This window comes from Globicephala melas, chromosome 14, assembly GCF_963455315.2.
Source record: "Globicephala melas chromosome 14, mGloMel1.2, whole genome shotgun sequence".
In the NCBI taxonomy this organism is placed as follows: Eukaryota; Metazoa; Chordata; class Mammalia; order Artiodactyla; family Delphinidae; genus Globicephala; species Globicephala melas.
In genome coordinates, this window is record NC_083327.1 from 82,927,840 (window position 1) to 82,949,379 (window position 21,540).

Consider the following 21,540-nt stretch of genomic DNA (forward strand, 5'->3'; position numbering starts at 1 on the left):
TTCCATACTTCCTTTAGAGTTTCTCCTAACTGTACTAAATGCATAATGGAATATTTTCCAAATATTTCAGCTAAAACTGCCTCATGAAAACAAATTCTATACTGACACCTTTTAAAAAATGAAGCAAATTAAGGTTGATTCTTTTTTTGCCCTCCATAACTTTACTAGAATTTATTTAAAACATCTCAGCTGTGTATTTCTAACCAAGCCAGATTAGTGATTATTTACAAAGAGCAGGACAATGTTAAACTATCCCACTGGAGGATTAGGTGTCTAACATTCATAGTGAACTGGCAAAACAGAAATCAAAATGTACATGAAATGGTTATTTGCTCCTACTTTGCCTGATCATGTGTTGTTGTGTGAAGTCATATTTCTCTCAAAAGCATAATAAAGCTTCCCCTGCCCTACAGGATACAAATGAGCAACCTGGTACAGCAAATTACCCAGCTGTAATTCACCATTTCAGTCCTGGAGTGTGGCCACATGTTCTTTTGGCACCTGGGAAAACTATCTTGAAAAGTGAGTTACGTCCTTGGCCAGCTTTATCAACTAGTTCACACACATACACACACACACACACACACACACACACACACACACACACACACACACATACTACTAGATTCCTCATGTGTAACATTATTGCATTGTCATTAAATGACCTCGGAAAAGGAAAAATCAAGTTATATAGCTGTCAATTCGATGTCCTGTATCCATCATCCTTACTTCATAATAAGACACTTTAACACAAGATTTCAAATGGTGAAGGCCTTAATGGGGACTGTGGTAGGTTGAAAAGACCACCTCAAAATATCCATAACCTAACCCCTGAAACCTGTAAATGTGACCTTATATGGCAAAAGGACCTTGCATATGCAATTAAATTAAGGATTTTGGGATGGAAGGTTATCTTGGTGGCCCCTAAATGTAATCACAAGTGTTCTTATAAGAGGTAGGCAAAGGGAGATTTGACTACAGTAAAAGAGAAGGCAATATGACCACAGAAACAGAGACTGGAGTGAGGCAGCCAGGAGCCAAGGAGCCAGCACCCTGTAAAAATGGAAGAGGATTCTCCACTGAAGCTGCCAGAAGGAACTAGTCCTGCTAACACCTGGATTTTGGCCTCTTAAAACTCATTTTGGACTTGTGGCCTCCAGAACTGTAAGAGAATATATTTGTGTTGTTTTAAGCCACCAACCTTATGCTAACTTGTTATAGCAGCAACAGGAAGCTAATACAGTGATTGTATTGCCATGCCTCGATAGTGTATGATGCTATTGAAAAAAATGAAAAGTGAAATTATGGTACTAATATTTGTTTTTCTGAAAACGCTACTTTTATGACAAGAACATGAAATTACTACAAGTATGCTACCATTACTAATTTATTTGACAATTTGTCACAAAAGTGTAATCAGTTCTACATATATACCAACCAGTGATACATGTGTCCTATCCTTATGACTAGGATTATAACACCATTGCATTTTTTGTATTTCCAAAATACTACATGCTTAATGCTGAAGAGGTGAAAAAACTCAGAAAACCACAGTAAAAAAAAAATCCCACAACCCAAAGATAATAATTTTGAGGTATACTTCCCAATATTTTTACATATATAAATAGCACTTAAAGCTACATAGTGAGAGACTGGGAGCAGCCAGAGCGCAGGGCGCGGAACACTCAAGGCAGTGCCTGGCATATCAGACTCTGAACGTTGGAGCCGGAGCCTAGAGCCGTGTAGCTGACAGGGTCTTGGTGCTACAGCCAGGTGTCAGGCCTGTGCCTCTGAGGTGGGAGAGCTGAGTTCAGGAGATTGGTCCACCAGAGACCTCCTGGCTCCACATAATATCAAACAGAAAAAGCTCTCAAAGAGATCTCCATCTCAACGTGAAGACCCAGCTCCATTCAATGAACAGCAAGCTACACGGCTGGACACTCTATGCCAAACAACTAGCAAGACAGGAATACAACCCCACCCATTAGCAGGGAGGCTGCCTAAAATCATAATAAGGTCACAGACACCCCAAACACACTATCGGACATGGTCCTGCCCACCAGAAACTGAAGATCCAGCTTCATCCACCAGAACACAGGCACTAGTCCCCTCCACCAGGAAGCCTACACAACCCACTGAACCAACATTAGCCACTGGGGGCAGACACCAAAAACAACGGGAACTACGACCTGCAGCCTGCGAAAAGGAGACCCCAAACACAGTAAGATAAGCAAAATGAGAAGACAGAGAAATACACAGCAGATGAAGGAGCAAGGTAAAAACCCACCAGACCAAACAAATGGAGAGGAAATAGGCAGTCTACTTGAAAAAGAATTCAGAGTAATGATAGTAAAGATGATCCAAAATCTGGGAAATACAATGGAGAAAATACAAGAAACGTTTAACAGGGACCTAGAAGAACTAAAGAGCAAACAAACAATGATGAACAGCAATATAAATGAAATTTAAAATTCTCTACAAGGAATCAATAGCAGAATAACTGAGGCAGAAGAATGGATAAGTGGCCTGGAAGATAAAATAGTAGAAATAACTACTGCAGAGCAGTAGAAAGAAAAAAGAATGAAAACAATTGAGGACAGTCTCAGAGACCTCTGGGACAACATTAAACACACCAACATTCGAATTATAGGGGTCCCAGAAGAAGAAGAGACAAAGAAAGGGACTGAGAAAATATTTGAAGAGATTATAGTTGAAAGCTTCCCTAATATGGAAAAGGAAAAAGTTAATCAAGTCCAGGAAGCATACAGAGTCCCATACAGGATAAATCCAAGAAGGAACACGCCAAGACACGTATTAATCAAACTATCAAAAATTAAATACAAAGAAAAAATATTAAAAGCAGCAAGGGAAAAACAACAAATAACATACAAGGGACTCTCCATAAGGTTAACAACTGATATTTCAGCAGGAACTCTGCAAGCCAGAGGGAGTGGCAGGACATATTTAAAGTGATGAAAGGGAAGACCCTACAACCAAGATTACTCTATCCAGCAAGGATCTGATTCAGATTCAACAAAGAAATTGAAAACTTTAGAGACAAGCAAAAGCTGAGAGAATTCAGCACCACCAAACCAGCTCTACAGCAAATGCTAAAGGAACTTCTCTAGGCAGGAAACACAGGAGAAGGAAAAGACCTACAATAAAACCCAAACCCAAAACAATTAAGAAAATGGTCATAGGAACATACATATCGATAACTACCTTAAATGTAAATGGATGAATGGATAAAGATGTGGCACATATATACAGTGGAATACTACTCAGCCATAGAAAGAAACAAAATTGAGTTATCTGTAGTGAGGTGGATGGACCTAGAGTCTGTAATACAGAGTGAAGTAAGTCAGAAAGAGAAGAACAAATACCGTATGCTAACACATATATATGGAATGTAAAAAAAAAAAAAAAATGATTCTGAAGAACCCAGGGGCAGGACAGGAATAAAGACACAGACGGAGAGAATGCACTTGAGGACACGGGGAGGGGGAACAGTAAGCTGGGACGAAATGAGAGAGTGGCATGGACTTATATATACTGTCAAATGTAAAATAGATAGCTAGTGAGAAGCAGCCGCATAGCACAGGGAGATCAGCTCCGTGCTTTGTGACCACCTAGAGGGGTGGGATAGGGAGGGTGGGAGGGAGACACAAGAGGGAGGAGATATGGGGATATATGTATATGTATAGCTGATTCACTTTATTATAAAGCAGAAACTAGGGGCCTCCCTGGTGGCGCAGTGGTTAAGAATCCGCCTGCCATTGCAGGGGACACGGGTTCCAGCCCCTGTCCGGGAAGATCCCACATGCCGCAGAGCAATTAAGCCCGTGTATCACAATTACTAAGCCTGCGCTCTAGAGCCCGCGTGCTAAACTACTGAAGCCCACTGGCCGCAACTAGAGAAAGCCCGCACGCAGCAACACAGACCCAACGCAGCCAAAAATAAATAAATAAATAAATAAATCAGAAACTAACACACCATTGTAAAGCAATTATATTCCAATAAAGATGTTAAAAAAAAAAGCTATCTAGTTCTCATTTATGCTAAGAAAGTTCTTATATTAATTTAAAAAAATCTTTCTTAACTATTAAAGAATTCACACATATTTATCAGTCTTAGGTCATTAATGTTAATCATCCTGTTGTCAACATTTGTTGAGGACAAAAAAAAAAATCATGTCACCCCAGAAACCAGACCTCAAATGGCATTTCCACCCTTCTCTGACTAACTTTACCTGCATAACTTGCATTCTACTGGGCATAATATGATTAAATTGAGTACAGTAGCCAGAAGAGATGTTTAATAAATTTATACATGAATAATTGTGACAACCATAACTGGACTCAACAGAGAAGTTCCTTAGATGTTAAAACCCAAGTACAAATAATTCTAGAGCTTCCCCTCACCGCCCCCCCCCCAAAAAAAGAGTTATAAAACGTGCTGCAGTACTAAACAGTACCCAATTGCCAGGGTATAAAGGCGAGGATACAGACCCCGTTTGAAACTCCAGCAACATAAACTATGAATAAGATAATTTGATGACTTTCTTGAAATCAAGCTGATGGGGAAAAAAATTCAATACATTTGATAAGAAAATGTGCATGTAGTAAGAAACGTACAAACACACACACACAGGCAATAAAAAAAGAAGAAAACTCTAGAGAGGACCATAATAAAGGAAGAAATTCCCTCACCTACCACTGACTGGGCATGTCACCAGTTCCTCAACGAACAACAGTAGGAAGCAAATATCAGACCTCCACTATATATCCCTTTCTGTTTATATCATATAACTATATCCAAACTGACTGCACAGTAAAACACACACAATTCCCATCCAACAGTATGAATTCAAGCCATCTTCATTTAAAAACATCTTTAGACATTGTCACACATATATCCAGACTTAGTGGATGCCAACCGACTTGTGCAGTCTACATCTGCTTGTGATCAGCATCCCGGATAAGCAGCAACTCAGAAAATGCTGCCCCAGTTGTGCTTAAATCTGGACCTCTCACTCCCTGAGGAGTCACCAGGGAGCTGGAAAGGACTTCAAGCCATAGTTCACAGGTAGAGAGAAGACCTAGAGCATGAATTATTCTTAAGTCTTTATTTCTCCAGACAAGTAAGCTTAAATCCTGCCCTATCCTCAAGCCAGTCCAAGCTTCCTCAATCCCCAAAACTCTGGCTCAAGGGAAAAAATGTAATCAGGACCAGATTCCCCTCAAAACAAAATGCATTTGCTGCGCCTACGAGTAGTTTTACTGCAGACAACTCCCTGTCAAGAGAATGTCTATGGGAGAAGCCATGGTGGTCCTGGTTTGTTTAGTCACACAATTCCAGTCATGACCCTCAGGAACACTTGTATAACCAACCAAGCCCTGTGGAAACCCCAGAGGCAAGCAGGGAAAGAGCTCACCTCTTTAATTAGTCAGAAAGCAGCTGCTTCTGTGAGCTAAGGAATGAAACATTAAAAGTCCAGCTTCTGACAAAAGCAAAGAGTGTGGGGAAGAAGAAAATGAGGGAAGGAAAAAGGGAGAGTACAGGTAGATGCTACAACCAAAGGTTCACCTCCGAAACACACACATTACAAACCTCAGTCCCATTTCTCCAAGTTAATACTGAGTGAATTTCAGGTGTCTAATTCCTGTCTTTCCATGTTCTGGAAAATGGATCTACTCTGAATAAGCTTTAAAATGACGATGTAACTGCAAAGGGTTTCATCTCAGGTAATATTATTTATTCACTGAAAGTTCAAAAAACACTTAATAGTAGGAATAACTGGTGCATTCATCAATTACATGGATAAATAATGAACATGTTTCAATTGGAACACCAGTACTAGTTCACCACTTTTTTCCCCTAATTTGATAGGGGTGGGGGTTTAAGGGATGGGGAAGGTTGCTATGTGCTGTACACAGAGATTCTTCTCACTTCTGATGTTAAGGGCTCTAAAATTATCTTTTATGGGGAACCCTATTCAAGTCTTACAGTAAGAGTCAACTGGAGAAATCATCAAGAACCCATCAACACTCTTAAAAATACAAATGTCCTAAGATGGTCCCAATACATGACCAAGCATATAAGTAAATAAGACAGGAAGGTGAGCTGCAACATAAATCTCTTTCTTTAATATTAAAAAATTTAAGAAAGAAACCATTCAGATTACTACAAAGAAACATTTAAAATAAGCTCATTAAATGAAAATTAAAACAGAAACACTATATAAGCACTGGGCCACAATTAAAGGCTGAAGAAACAGTGGGTAAGAAACAATTTCTACTGATCAAGAAACTAAAAGCTAACAGAATAAAGTATTCTGCGTTGAAACTGCTTTAATGAATATGAAACATTACCAAGTAAGAAGAACTTTCTTTTCTGAATTTTTCAAAGAAGCTTTGGAGGTAGAAATGGATTTGCATATCTTAATACAAAGTACTTTCATTGTATCATTTTCAAGCAATGAAGCCATGAGGTTTCAAAAAAATGTAGACTTCAAAAAAATCCTTAGAAATAGTTCCAAAGTTGAAAAGGGCATAGAGTCATCATTCTAGAGCCTTTGGACCCAAAGAAGAACTGTACATAATTACATGAAATCTATGCAAAAACTTAGAACTTCTTTTGTGACACAATTGTACCTCATTATAAACAGCTTTCAGAGCCTACCTTGGGTACTTAGATGCAGGGTCACTTCTCATCTAAAATTACTGAAATGGCAGAGCAAGTAGCAGTAGACAGTATATTTAACTAAAATATAAATTCTGAGACTTTAAAATTCACTGCATACAAGCTTTAAAACAAATATGCAGAGTTGTGGGCAAACAGTACAGTGAGACTGTACATTCATGACGGCGGGGTGTTGTTTTCTGTTCTTTGTTTTTTGTTTTTTTTAACTCATGTATCCCTGGCACCTGGAACAGTACTGGGCACACAGTAGATACTCAATTATTGAATCTGCTCTCATGAAAATAAAGCATTATAAAATGAGAAGTGAAGGTTCTGAAGGTTTTTTCTTCATAAGATTCATTAAAAAAATTAAAATATACTGTTTTTCATCTATCAGAAAGACAAAAATAAAAAATTTTATGGTACACAGAGGGAACGCGGACACTCATAAACATTGTTGGAGGGGGGCAGGGCCATTAAGGACAGTTGTGCACTTTGTGCACTGTTCGAAGGCAATGTCTTTGGAGAAACAGGGGAAACCCAGTAGGTGCTTTGCTGTTGAATGCTGGGTCAGTTCTGGGAAGGATGTCTTTTTGTAATTTTTCAGCTCAGAGGAGTAGGACAGCTCTTTGCTACCTTGTTATGGCAGACAGAAATGTAAAACAGCGTAATTTATTTTAAACAATTTGGAAATCCCTAGCAAAATTCAAAGTCTACAAACCCTTTAGCTAGAAAATCCACTTAGAAACTGTAATAATATTTTTACTTTACATATAGGCTTACATATGCAAATGAAATGATATGGACACAAACCTTCCTGATGACAGCAACTGTCTGTAAACCTACTGTATGCTCATTTATTGGAGAGTACCTGCATAAGTTATGTACATCCACTAAATACTAGACAGGAATCACTGTAGGGTGGATCTGTACATGCAGGTTTGTAAGTCTTCTAAGAGATGTTAAGTTAAACAAGATACAGAAGAGATTATGTTCTAATTATTTTTTAAATCACTCAAAAATCATTTTTAAGACATTGGGTTTGAATTTCAAAATTGGCAACATGGTTATATATATATATCCATGCACTTTAACATCTGATACTACTTAAATACCTAAATCCAGTTCTATACAACATACATATAGAATATACCACAAGTATTACTATTAAAATTCAATTTTAAACACACAAAAATGGTAATTTTAAAAAAGGGTGAAATATAATTTTAAGAGAGGTACCAAAAATTACATTTTTCTAAGTTGAATTCTCTTAAGTTTTTATTATGCTTTATATTATCTTAACATCCTCTCCATATTTCTCAAAACGTCATAATTTCTCACCCACTTAAATTATATTTCTATAGCTGTCTGAGTCAGGGCATTTAACATATTAATCATAATCTAACTGGAAAATGTAAGTACTTTTGAAACTGTCTCTGTGCCAAGAAAGAATCCTGAATTTTGAGAAAGCAAAAAAAGGTAATTTTACTGGTAGTGAGGCAACAGTCAATCCCCCTTACTCCTATTCTTCCAAGAAATGCAATTTTTGTTTTTCCTTAAAAGTGAGCTGAGATTTACATAAAGTAGAAGAGTACTGTTAGCATTAAAGAATGTGTAGCAATTAAAGACAGCATAGGCACAAAAGGGGCAAGTTCTGAGCAGCACACATGCCTTTAACAAAAATAAAATAATCCCCAGATATATATTAATGTATATTTTAATCTCCAGTATATCACTGGATATAGACTATAAATAAGGCCTTTCCTGGCTCCAAAGTTTAGTCAGAAACGGGAAACATCACTCCAAGACTTTCCTTCAATTGCTCCCACTTTCACTTACCTTTGGCATTATTCAACTGAACCAACTCCAAAATTGGCAATTAAGATTTTTATTAAAATGCACCCATTGACCGAATTAGGCAATGCAAGTAATTGACTAGCTGTATAATTTATTGTACATTGTCCACATGGTTTTAACAAGTAAGGTACTTTTCCTGGGAGGGAGCATGGATTTATTTATGTTGTAATACACTTATTTGCACTGTGTCAAACAATAGCTGGAGTATGAGAAAGAACACTTTTAAAAATCCACCTTACATTCCCCACATCACTACCAGTTATTAATAAATGTCTAATCATCAAATCTAAAGATAATACGCTTCCTTCCTGTGTTCCTAAATCCCAAACTAAACTGCATAAACATAGTTCATTCTAACAAAGTTATCTATATAATCGTCTATTAGATAACAATTTAGAATTAAGTGATGATTTTTAGATCTTAAATTCTTGCCTGTATATAGCTTCACCAACAATCATACCATGCTAGAAAGGTAAGAAAAATTGGACAACATCCTTAGGTTTTATCATTGTTGCAAACACAGTGTTAGTTAGCTGGCATGATTCTCCTAGTGACGGATAAAACGTTTTACACTTTACCATTCGTTTAATAAATAAAAGATGTAAGTTTATCAGTGCATACAAACTTATATATTTTTAAAAATCACCTTCTACCTTCTTGGATAGACGACATCTGACTTCAGATGTACTTGCGCTTCGTAAGTGGTGCCCATTCAAGAATAATCCCCAAATAAACTCACCAAACCAATACATGATCTACAGGAAATCTGTCATAATAATCTCCCCAAACATCAATGTTTTGTAATCACACTGTGCGTTTCCATTAATTTTCAGAGATAACCCTTAAAATAACTTTTGGCTTAACAATCCTGGAAGACAGGAACTTTTCTAACCTTATATATTACAGGGTTTATAAGCAACTCTAACAGTCACTTCCAAAGCTTTATTCACATAAATGCACCTAGGGCCTTCTGTGTATTAAAAAAGTGTTTTTTTGTTTGTTTTTTGTTTTGTTTTGTTTTTGCAAAATGAATCGTTAGTTCATTATGCGAAAGTTTTGATCCTTGTTATCACTGACTCAATTATTCTTTCAACTCAGACCTCCAGGGAGAGATTTAGAAGACAAAACCCAAGGGAGCAAGAAGTTTAAATCCATCTGCAGGAATCTGTTTCGACCTCAACTATCGTCCCTAGGCACTGTCCATTAGAGCTTAGCGCTTCGCGAGCGTTTCCCTTAAAGAGTTCTCCGGAGAGTGGGTCCCAATCTGTCCTAAGCGGCAAGACCGCCTCCCAAGCGCCCTGAGGGACGGAAACCGGGGCGGAAGGCGGGGCCTTCCCACAGCCCCTAGAGGTCTGGCGGGCGGTGCGCTCGCTGACGGACCGCGGGACGCAGCCTTCGCCTCGGGCAGCGCCGAGGCGCACGCCAGGGTCCCTCGCGAAGTTGGCTCCAGGGGGAAGCCCGTCAAACGAGGGCCGGGTCGGGGCTTAGGACACACACACACTTATTCTCCAGGGCCACGGCGGGCACCGGGGAGCCGGCGGCGCAGGCTGAGGGTGGCGCGGACACCGACACCCTGCCACGGACAGCGGACACGGGCAGCACCCCGGCGTCCCTGTCAGCCGAGGCCCGGCGCGGCGCAACAGCTGGGCGCGAGGCGGCGCAGAGAGGCTGTACCTGTCAGGTACCCACGTACCTATCATGGCCACTGGGCAGTTGGAGGCTGCCGGGCGAGCAAGGGCCTACACGCACGCCGGCGGCCGCCTGCGCCTCACACGAGCGACGCTCCCGGGTTAAATCGTGCAGGAAGCCTGTCCCCCGCGCCCGCCGTTGGGGGCGCGCATGCGCAAAGGGGGCTTAGCCCGAGGCCTTCTGGGAGTCGTAGTTTTAATGCGTAGTCTCTCCTCAGGTCGGTCGCTGCCGCCCGCGGCCCGCCGCCCGCCGCCCTTCCGGCCTGAGGCCTAGGAAACGTCCGTCACAGAGAGGCAGGGTCATTCGGCCGCACTGTTGACGTGTCGCTTAGCAACCGGGAGGGTTACCTTTGGAAGCTTGTTGCGGCTCTAGCCTCTGTCCTGCCCTCTTCCCGCCCCTCCCCTCCCCTCAACTCCCTTCACCTGGGAGCTGCCAAACATCTGGATAAACTTGGGCACTACGAGGGCGTGAAATTCTACAGTAACGCGCCTTTTTACATTTTTTCCCGACCTCCTTCTCACATCCGTAAAACTCACTGATTCTTTTACTACACGTTTTATGAGAACAAGACATTTTCTAGGAAGATGGTGGCCGAAAAAGAGACCCTGAGCTTAAACAAATGCCCAGACAAGATGCCGAAGAGGACCAAGCTGCCGCTCCTGGTGCACCAGCCTCACTCCCTGGTTTCTGAGGGCTTCACAGTCAAAGCCATGATGAAAAACTCAGTCGTAAGTGATCTTCCTGAATTGAATGTACTCGCTCCGAATTAGGGGACACCAGGTTGTAGAGGATGGCTAGCCCTAGGATGGATTCTGGGCCCATATCTAGGGTGGTCTTTGCCAAAAATGGCAATTACTCGGCCAGTAACAGACGGTGCCCAACAGAGTGTGGAGGTCCAGGCTAGGCTGCTAGAAGGGATCTCAGGCAGCTGACGTACTGTGCCCGTTTCTAAGCACCTTCCTAATAACTCACGGTTTCTAGACCACCTAAATTTACTCTTAAGCTATTTACACAAAGAAGAAAGATCCCCTTTACTTATTGATTCCTAAACTGTCTCACTCAGCAAAAGGCCTTATAGAAGGAGAGTTCTTAGAAATCATAAACTCTCCTGCAAAATTTAACATGTGCTGATGTACAGCTGGGAACATAAACTCATTAATTAACAGTAAGAAATTTCATCAATCAACCTAGAAATTTTTAGAATATCCTAGCATTTCTTCTAATAACACTCACAAAATCGCATGTTAGAGTACTAAAAGGCAACTTAATAAGAAGTCTATTTCCAGATAGATCTTTTAAACTATTAATTTTAAACAATCCAAGCTTCTGTTCAAGTATCTCTCTCTGCCTATTAATACAATTCATATTTCATTTCTACTGTTTTGTGGTAGTAAAAATCAACTATTCTCAATATTCTCAATAGTTTACTTAGGAGGAAAAGTTTTAAACTGCACACAAATGGTTTGGGTATGTGCATGATAGTTTTAAAAAAAAACTTTTAATTTGGTATGCTACACCAGGTTTTACTACTGAGTAAGCACTTGTCTGTGAATGAGATAGTCAATAATAAATGCAGCTTTCAAATTTGTATAATTTACACTCTGGGAGGATCTGACTTATTGTAGAGCAACTCATTATGTTAAATGAAGAGCATTGCTTTCCAGTGTCACATTAGTCATTTTACATAAATGTTGCAAACCTAATACCTTATTCCTAAACCACATCCTTACAGGAATGAAACAGATCACCTTTAGACGCTGAGGCCAGATTCCCATGTTGCTACACAAAATGAAATTCTGGTTGTCAGAATGTGTGTCAGTTGAATTGCAATAGTTAAAATTCTTAGAAATAGACTAAAACTTTCTGCTTGTTGTAACTGCAGTCCTTTGGCATGTATTTCATGTGAATATGTGGTCATGGGAGTCAATATAACTCATTTATCAGCAACACAGAATACCGTAACATTCAAGCTAATTATTTCTTTTTTTCTTCTAAACAGTATATATGATTATAATTCTAGTGATTTTTTTCAATGTTATATTTCTTCAAAGACATGTAAAAAATTGGTCAGATTCTTTTTTTTCTAAACCTATATTTATAATCACATTTTCTTTTTAAAAAACATAGCTTTGCACCTAAAGTCATAATTCTGGAAAATGAAGTATTTCAGTACTGACAAATGTAACAAATATGCTTACAAGACTCAAACAAAAAAATCGATTATGAAGCAGCCTTCATTATAAACAACTTATTTGAGATAAATTATCTTTTTGTTTCCATATACTTAAGGAAAATCCCTTAGTGTAATATTTATGTCTCCTTTGGGATCCTCAAAAGAGGATGAGTCATTCTTTCACTTCATTTAGTGGAAATCATAATTGTTAGATGCGAACATTATTCATCCATCCATTCATTCATTCAATCAACAATAGTTTTTTGTTTGATTGTTTTTTGTTTTTTTAAATCTGAGAACTTGCTCAGCATAGTTCTGGGGATTTGGGATCAGCAAAACAAAGTCTCAGTCCTTAAAACTCCAAGGAGAACCACCACTAACAGCAATGGTCAAGTCTTGATAAAAGAGAGAGACTGTTTATACAAACTAACTTCAGTGGCACAGGAAATAAACCCTTCCTTTTCGTATCCAATATTAACATCTCAACATTTCTGCCCTCGACAGTGTAGACCTTTCAGCATTACATGGTCAAAACACCCCTCTTTTCTAAGGTTTATTTCTATTCAGAAAATAACATGCCAATCTCCAGCTTTTCTTTTCTTTTTTTTTTTTTTAACATCTTTACTGGAGTATAATTGCTTTACAATGGTGTGTTAGTTTCTGCTTTATAACAAAGTGAATCAGTTATACATATACATATGTTCCCATATCTCTTCCCTCTTGTGTCTCCCTGCCTCCCACCCTCCGTATCCCACCCCTCTAGGTGGTAACAAAGCATCGAGCTGATCTCCCTGTGCTATGCAGCTGCTTCTCACATGTATATATGTCCATGCCACTCTCTCACTTCGTCCCAGCTTACCCTTCCCCCTCCCCATGTCCTCAAGTCCATTCTCTACATCTGTGTCTTTATTCCTGTCCTACCCCTAGGTTCTTCAGAACCATTTTTGTTTTTTGTTTTTTTTTTAGATTCCATATATATGTGTTAGCATACGGTATTTGTTTTTCTCTTTCTGACTTACTTCACTCTGTATGACAGTCTCTATGTCCATCCACCTGACTACAAATAACTCAATTTCGTTTCTTTTTATGGCTGAGTAATATTCCATTGTATATATGTGCCACATCTTCTTTATCCATTCATCTGATGATGGACATTTAGGTTGCTTCCATGTCCTGGCTATTGTAAATAGAGCTGCAATGAACATTGTGGTACATGACTCGTTTTGAATTATGGTTTTCTCAGGGTATGTGCCCAGTAGTGGGATTGTCCAGCTTTTCTTTTTCTTTTTTTTTTTCGGCACGCGGGCCTCTCACTGTTGTGGCCTCTCCCGCTGCAAAGCACAGGCTCCGGACACGCAGGCCCAGCGGCCATGGCTCACGGTCCCTGCCGCTCCGCGGCACGTGGGATCCTCCCGGACTGGAGCACAAACCCGTGTCCCCTGCATCGGCAGGCGGACACTCAACCACTGTGCCACCAAGGAAGCCCTGTCCAGCTTTTCTTAATTGCAACTCCTTGTTCCAAAAGCCAACCCTCCAACCACTTTTCTAGTGTTAGGGCTTGCCATCAGTTCCTCTTTCCAACACTCACTAATTAAATAAGTCACCATTCCATTGCACTTCCCCAAAAGACTTGTAGAACTATATCCTAAGGAGGTATATGGAGACTCCCAATGTTTCACTGAGGGTGCTTTAGTAATGTAAGTATACAAGCTTGATCATAGACAGATATGATCAGGTGGGCTGTGCAAGCCGAAATCCTTAAACAGTCATAATCTATGTATGTGAATGCAAAATTATTTACAAAATAATGATAAATATGTAAGTAGCTAATTTTTTTTTAAATCCCGATGTCAAGTGTTCTTCAACTGTAAGTAGTTCCTTTACTTTACCTATGTGAAATTGTTGTTGCATTCTGTATAGAAACAAGCAATGAGAAAACTGCAATCAGAGAATAATAATCAAATTCATATTATTATAATGTTTGACTCAAAAGAATGATAGGAGATGCAGAATTTGAAGATTTCCTAGTTTATTTTCCCTTTAAAGGCCTTGTTTGTGGTCTGATAGAACCTATAACCAGAAACCAGTAACCCAGTGTTGTATTGGCTTCTTCTCAACAGATGGTAGCTGCTTTCTGTGCTACCCTACCTTATCATAAAGCAAGTTAGGATATGGGCCCAAGGTTATGATGAATGAGATGCTGACTTCAGCTGAAGCTTTATACTACATCTTTCCTTTTCAGGAGACTATAGATGTTTTATGCTCAAAGTTTATGGGACTGGGAGAAATAATTATTTAATATTACTTTACTTATATAGAAACTTTTATGCTTATTAACTCATTCAACACATAGGAGCAATGGTCAGTATTTATAAATTATATATTAAGATATTGATTTGGCTGCTGTAACGGTGACCAAATAACAATAGTTTAACTAAGATGGAAGTTCTCTCAGAGTCCAAGTTTGTAGGCAATTCATGGAGACTGGGCACTACTTCCCCATGAGTTAGGTCCAGGGACTTAGGAGCCTTGTATATTCTTGTTTTGCATCCTGCAGGATGATGCCCTGAGTCCAGGTGAGCTCACCATCACTAGGGTCAAATCCCTACTCTCAGGATGGAGGAAATAAGAAACAGTGCTTCCTTTTATGAGCATGACCCAGACACAGCACCCCACTTTCATTCACATCCCACTGCCCAGAGTTTAGTCATAGGTCTATATTTTCCCTTTTTGCAAAAGCCTATGAAAGACTGACCCTTGCAGCAACTCTAGGCCCCCATACCTGTTCCTTCAGGAAAAGGGCTAAGAGTTATATTGTTCCAAAAGAGCATAATCTCCAACACCTACTTCATGCAAGAGGAGAGAAAAATGAGTAAGGAGCAACCTGCAAGAAAAAGTAGGAAGAAATGGAGAGCAAGCAGCATGTTCCAGAAGCTGCACTCATCACTTTTGCTCAAATCCATTGCCAAACCTAGGCTTATGGCAACAACCACTTACAGGAGAGGCTGGGAAATGTAGTCTCTGATAGGTAGCTCTGTGTTCAGCTAAAACTTGAGGCATTTCATTACTGTAACAAAAGGAAGAACAGAAATGTGGGGTTTATTCGAAGTGTCCACCGTGAGAGTTAAATATTGCTAGAAAAGAAAAGAAGAGGGACAAGTAAAACAATTACAGTACAAATAAATGCACATCCATGGTAAGGCTTACAAATACCTACTTAGGACAGTGGAAGTGCTAATGACGAAGGGACCAAGTGACAATAACCTCATTGAGACCCTCATTACCTTTTGTCTAGGTTTTGGCAGTATCATCAAAACTGGTCTCTAGACTCCATTCACCAATCAGTTGATTGCCTCAATCAACTATCAGTACTATTACGCTTATCCTTCCAGTACAAAGTTCTCTTATTATTGCTGAAAGCTTTTGGAGATCACTGGTTCTTATAGCAAAAAATCATGGAACCTCCACAAGACCAGCAAGGCCTTCTGTGATCTAACCCTATTCTATGGATTTAATTTCATCTCCCACTATTCTCACTTGCTTCCACCAAATTAAACTGTAACTCTTCATTGCTTTGATTTTGCTTGTGTTGTTCCCTTTGCTTCAATGCCCTTCTCCCTACATATCTGCAAACACAAATCCCTTCAGTCATTAGGTAACAAATGATCACTGACTGTGCCATACACTCTTTTAGGTGCTGGAAATCTAGCAGTAAGGAAGAGGCTAAATGCATGCCATCAAGGAGCTTATATTTTTGCAGCCAGCTAAGAGGCCAACTGCTTCAAGATGACTCCCCTAATTCTCTTTCTCAACCAAGATGGAAACTTATTTTTGTTCATTGTTTTCTACCATGTATTAGAGTTATGTCTACCCATGTTTTACCTCCTCGAGTAAATTCCCTGTGAGGGCAGAATCTGTGTCCAAGTCATTTTTTTCATCCTAACAGCACCTAACAATGTACTCAATAAATATTTGATGAATGAAGGAAAGCAATTCTACACTCTTCTGTTATCTCATCGCTTTCCTCCTGTTGTTATAACTGTTATCTGTCTTTAGTTTGTTTGTTTTTTTTAAACCACCCTCCTCCAATTGAGGAGCCTAGAAGTTCCCTTTAAAACTCAGCCAGATGATGACATTGATCACTTCATATCCTCAGGTGGCTCATCTTAGTGTAAAGCTGAAGTTTTTAAGCTCCTATAAGGCACTATGTAATCTAGCTGCCATTTCTTCTTTATATGTATAACTTAGTACTTCCTCCCTCCCTCTTTCTGTTCCATCCACAATAGTTTCCTTGCAGTTTCTTGAATATACCAGTTACACAGCTGCCTCAGTACCTCTGCCCTTCCTGTTCCTCTGCCTGAAATATATTTCCCCCTACATATCACCATCTCTTGATCCTTCAAATATTTGTTCAAAAAACTAACTTTTTAGTGAGGCCTCTCCGACTATTTAAAATGTCAGCCTCTTAATAACCCCCTCCATCCCTGTTTCAGCACACCCATCTTCTTTCCCTTTGTTGTATTTTTCCATAGACACTGATCCCTCTCTAATATTAATCTAGTTTATCCTATGTCTTCTTCCACTACAGAGTAAGCTCCTTGAGGGCAGGGAATTATTACTGTTTCACTCACTGCTGCATATCCAGCTCTAGAAAAGTTCCTGGCACATAGTAGGAGCTATTATTTTTTGTCAAATGAATTAATGAATGACCATGTTTTATACTATAATTAGCAATCATCTTCAAATTAGCAACTTCAAGGAAATGCTAATGGTGTTAAATAAGTATAAAATATAGGAATGAGAATAATTTAGAAATGTTTTATGCCATTTTTAATTAGCTTCTTATTAAAGTTATGCATGCCCATTGTAAAATGTTTAAGTGGCTTGGCTTAGCAAAGCTCTCTCCTATTTAATATTACGGGGAAAATTTTAACCTTTTTTTCACTAGTCCTCTTATAATTTCAATGTTTTATTTTAAAGCTTTACTTCATCTTAATTCATTTTGGTTTAAGAAGTGAGGTATAAATTTTATTATATTTTTTCCAAATTGGTCAAAAGTTGTTGCATTACCTTTCACATATAGTTAAACTGGATTATAAAAAAAAATCTGCCTATTTAATTTGAATGCTCTGCCAGTGCTATATGTATATTAATGATAGTGGCTTTGTGTATGCTTTAATATGTGATAGGGCTCATCATCTCTATTCCATTTCTGTTTCTGAGCAATCCTATGAGGAGTCAGGGCAGACTTTTTTTTTTCCATTCAGCATATAAATCTCAGACAATTTAATTTTTTGTTGTTGTGCATCACCTATTAAATGGCAGAGCAAAGAATGTATGCTATATTACTAGATTTTTCTAACTGAGAACAATCCTCTCTTGATCACTTTTTTTAGACTTTGGTAGATGCATAACATGCAAGTGGAAAATGTACACATATCACTTGATAAATATTAAACCAAACACACTGGTGTAGCCAGAACCCACATCAAGAAACCTTACCAACACCACAAAACCCCTTCAGGACCTTTCCAGTCACTGCCCATATACACCCTAAGCTAACCTTATCCCAACTTCTGTCAACAGATTTCTGCTTATATTCATGGAATCATAGAGTATGTAGTTGTTTTATGTCTGACTTCTGGGATCACCACTGTGAAATTCACCCACATTACTGCATATGATCATAGATCCTTAATACTCATTTCTTTCTACTATTTTCACATGGGAATATAACATAATTTATTAATCCATTCCTGTGTTGATGAATATTTATGCGACTTCTAGGTTAAGACTTACAAATAGTGCTACTAGGAAAATTCTAGTATTTTTTTTAAACTGAGGTATAGTTGATGTACAATATTATGTAAGTTTCAGATGTACAACCTGGTGATTCACAATTTTTAAAGATTATACTTCATTTATAGTTATCGTAAAATATTGGCTAAATACCCTGTGCCAGTGTCCATTCCCTGTGCCAAGAACTATGTCCTTGTAGTTTATTTATTTTATACATAGTAGCTTGTGCCTCTTAATCCCCTACCCCTACTTTGCTCATTCTCCCCTTCCCTCACCCCACTGGTAGCAACTAATTTGTTCTCTATATCTGTGAGTCAGTTTCTTTTTTGTTATATTCACTAGTTTGTTTTATTTCTTAGATTCCATGTATAACAGACAATATTCCATGTGATAACAGGCAGTATTTATCTTTCTCCATCTGAATTATTTCACTAAGCATAATACCCTCCTGGTCCATCCATGTTGTTGCAAGTGGCAAAATTTCATTCTTTTTTATGACTGAGTAGTAGTCTATTGTATATATGTACCACATCTTTTTTATCCATCCATCTGTTGATGGACACTTACTTTGCTTCCATATCTTGGCAATTGTAAATAATACTGCTATGAACATTGGGATACATGTATCTTTTTGGATTAATGTTTTCATTTTCTTCCAGTGTATACCCAGGGTGTAATTGCTGGATCATACGGTAGCTCTATTTTCAGTTTTTTGATGAACCTCTGTACCGTTTTCCACAGTGGCTGCACCAATTTACCTTCTCACCAACAGCATACAAGGGTTCCTTTTCTCCACATCCTCGCCAACATTTGTTATTTATGGTCTTTCTGATGATAACCGTTCTGATATGTGTGAGGTGATATCTCGTTGTTTTGATTTGCATTTCTCTGATGATTAACAACGTTGAGCATCTTTTCATGTGCCTGTTGGCCATTTGTATGTATGTCTTCTTCAGAAAAATGTCTATTCAGTTCTTTTGCCCATTTTTTAAATTGGGTAAATTTGCTAAAATTAAAAAAAAATGCTAAATCTATGTCAAACAGCATACTGCCTATATTTTCTTCTAGGAGTTTTATGGTTTCTGGTCTTACATTTAGGTCTTTAAACCATTTAAAATTTATTTTTGTATGTGGTGCAAGAAAATGTTCTAATTTTATTTTTTTACATGTAACTGTCCAGTTTTCCCAGCACCACTTATTGAAGAGACTGTCTTTTCTCCATTGTGTATCTTGCCTTCTTTGTGATAGATTAATGTACCATAAGTGCATGGGTTTACTTCCAGGCTCTCTATTCTTTTCCATGTATCTGTGTGTCTGTTTTTGTTTGTTTGTTCGTTTGTTTGTTTTTGCCAGTATCATACTGTTTTGATTACTGTAGCTTTGTAGTATAGTCTGAAGTCAGAGAGCATAATACCTCCACCTCTGTTCTTCTTTCTAGTACCTATTTTTGGACAATATATGTAAGAATGTCCAGGTTGCTGGGTCCTAGGGTTTGCATATGTTTGCTTTAGTAACTATACAAAAACCATTTTCAAAATTGAGTTTTCAAATTTAAACTCCTGCCAGCTCTGAAAAAGAGTACCATTTGCTCTATAATATCATCGATAACTACTATTTTCTTTATTTTGCATTTTAGGTATTCTAGTGGGTATATAATGTTATCTCATTGTGGATTTAATATTCATTTTTATTCTGGCTAATGGAGTTTAAGACTTTTTGATTTATTTATTGGCCATTTGGTTGTCTTTTGTGAAGTGCCTTTCTAGACTTTTGCCTCCTTTTCTCTTGGCTTGATTGGGTGTATTTATTTGTAATGATTCTTATTCTTCATATTTTATTCTAAATGATATAAAGCAATTGTCAAATACATGTATTGCAAGTATAGTTTCCCTGTCAGTGAGTTTCCTTTTCATTCTCTTAATGGTGACTTTCATCCTCTTCTTTTTAAAATATACATTTGTGAGAAAAAAAAAGATCATAAACATTTTCTTATGTATTTTTTTATAATGTTTTTCTCAACCAATTTCAAGTTTCACAATAAGATATGTATACATTGAGACAAAAGACTTTGAGAATAAATTAGAATGATCAGAAATAAAATAGAACAAACAACAGTGAAACAATGGAATAAAATGTAATTAAAGTAGGAAGCTTGAGCTTAAGAAAAGGAGAATCAATTTTTTCATTCATAAGCATCAGTATATTTATTGATTGATGTTCACATTTCATTCTGAGCTTCTTGGCATCAAAAGGGGCCAAAAGGGGAACATTATACATTTCTCATTATCATAAAAGAAGTAGCCTGCCAATCCCTGTAGGGAATTCAAGCTTTCTCTACACTGAATTCTCAGAGAAATTGATCCTGTAGCATTTTAAATACATGCAACACACCATATCTATATTTTTATTTCTTATTTGAAATACACTAGCCAATTTCATCCACAACAGACTTCAGTAAGGGCCAGGTAGGTGATGTTAAAATCTATCTTGAGGAACTGGATTTTCCATGAGATTAAATTCACATGGTATATGTATGTAGGCTTTTGATGGTCCAGTTTGATCCAAGAACAGAATTCACAGTGCCTACAGGAGAGTGTAGACTTTGTTTTAGCTGTGGTTGTTCTCAGTTCATTTTATGACAGTAGCGAGATGGCTTCTGTTTTTATAAAGTGTCAGAGAGGAAGTGTGTGATGCTATGAGACCACAGCTCTGAATGGCCTGAAAGAGGCTGGAAAGACTTCTCAAAGGGAATCTTGTTTGGTGAAATATAAAAGATGAGGGGGACTGAGGGGAAGAGTTAGGGACAGTAGGAAAAGGCTCAGAGGCAAGACAGACCAGGTTTCCTGCTCACTCAGTTTTCAATCTTTATTTTATGCTTTCTTTGCCCAAAAGAATTATGTTATAAATTCTATTCATTATATATATGTTTAAAATTCTTTAAATTGTATATATTTTATAGAATATGTAAGTAAAGTATATATGTACTTTATGAAAAATGTATGTACATAATACACATTTACATAGCTTGCATATTTAGCTTGTATTGTGTATAATTATAATACCTTCTATGAAATTATACAGATTCCTTCTAACTTGCTAATATTTTACATGTCATTACAAACTCCTCTTGGGCATTTAAAAAAACCTCATAGAATTCTGTTCTTTGAATGTGCCATAATTTCTTTCGTAATTCACTCAGGTTGCTTTCTGTTTTTTGCTATTATACATAACGACAAAGTTAATATTTTTATACAATTTTTCTGCATTTTAAAACATCTCTTTGAAATATAATTTCTGAAGTAGAATTACTAAATCAGAATTCTTCAGAATCTGAAGACTC

At 38.0% G+C, this 21,540-nt stretch overlaps 2 protein-coding genes across 13 annotated transcripts in view; one reads left to right on the forward strand and one right to left on the reverse strand.

The window, feature by feature from the left end:
* Positions 1–10,367, reverse strand: part of AGPAT4 (1-acylglycerol-3-phosphate O-acyltransferase 4) — a 1,427,829-nt gene extending 1,417,462 nt beyond the window's left edge. For all 11 annotated transcript variants that reach the window (XR_004038703.3, XR_009558681.1, XR_009558682.1 and 8 more), the window contains exon 1: positions 10,233–10,367. Coding sequence is in view for 7 of the 11 variants with exons in the window: in XM_030852990.3 (XP_030708850.1) it covers positions 10,233–10,239 (7 nt within the window). In the remaining 4 variants the exon portion in view is untranslated. The remainder of the gene's footprint in view (positions 1–10,232) is intronic.
* Positions 10,368–10,423: 56 nt separating this feature from the next.
* Positions 10,424–21,540, forward strand: part of PACRG (parkin coregulated) — a 515,450-nt gene continuing 504,333 nt past the window's right edge. For both annotated transcript variants that reach the window (XM_030853001.2, XM_060283380.2), the window contains exon 1: positions 10,424–10,956. In XM_030853001.2, the coding sequence (XP_030708861.1) occupies positions 10,813–10,956 (144 nt within the window). In that variant the 5' untranslated portion in view covers positions 10,424–10,812. The remainder of the gene's footprint in view (positions 10,957–21,540) is intronic.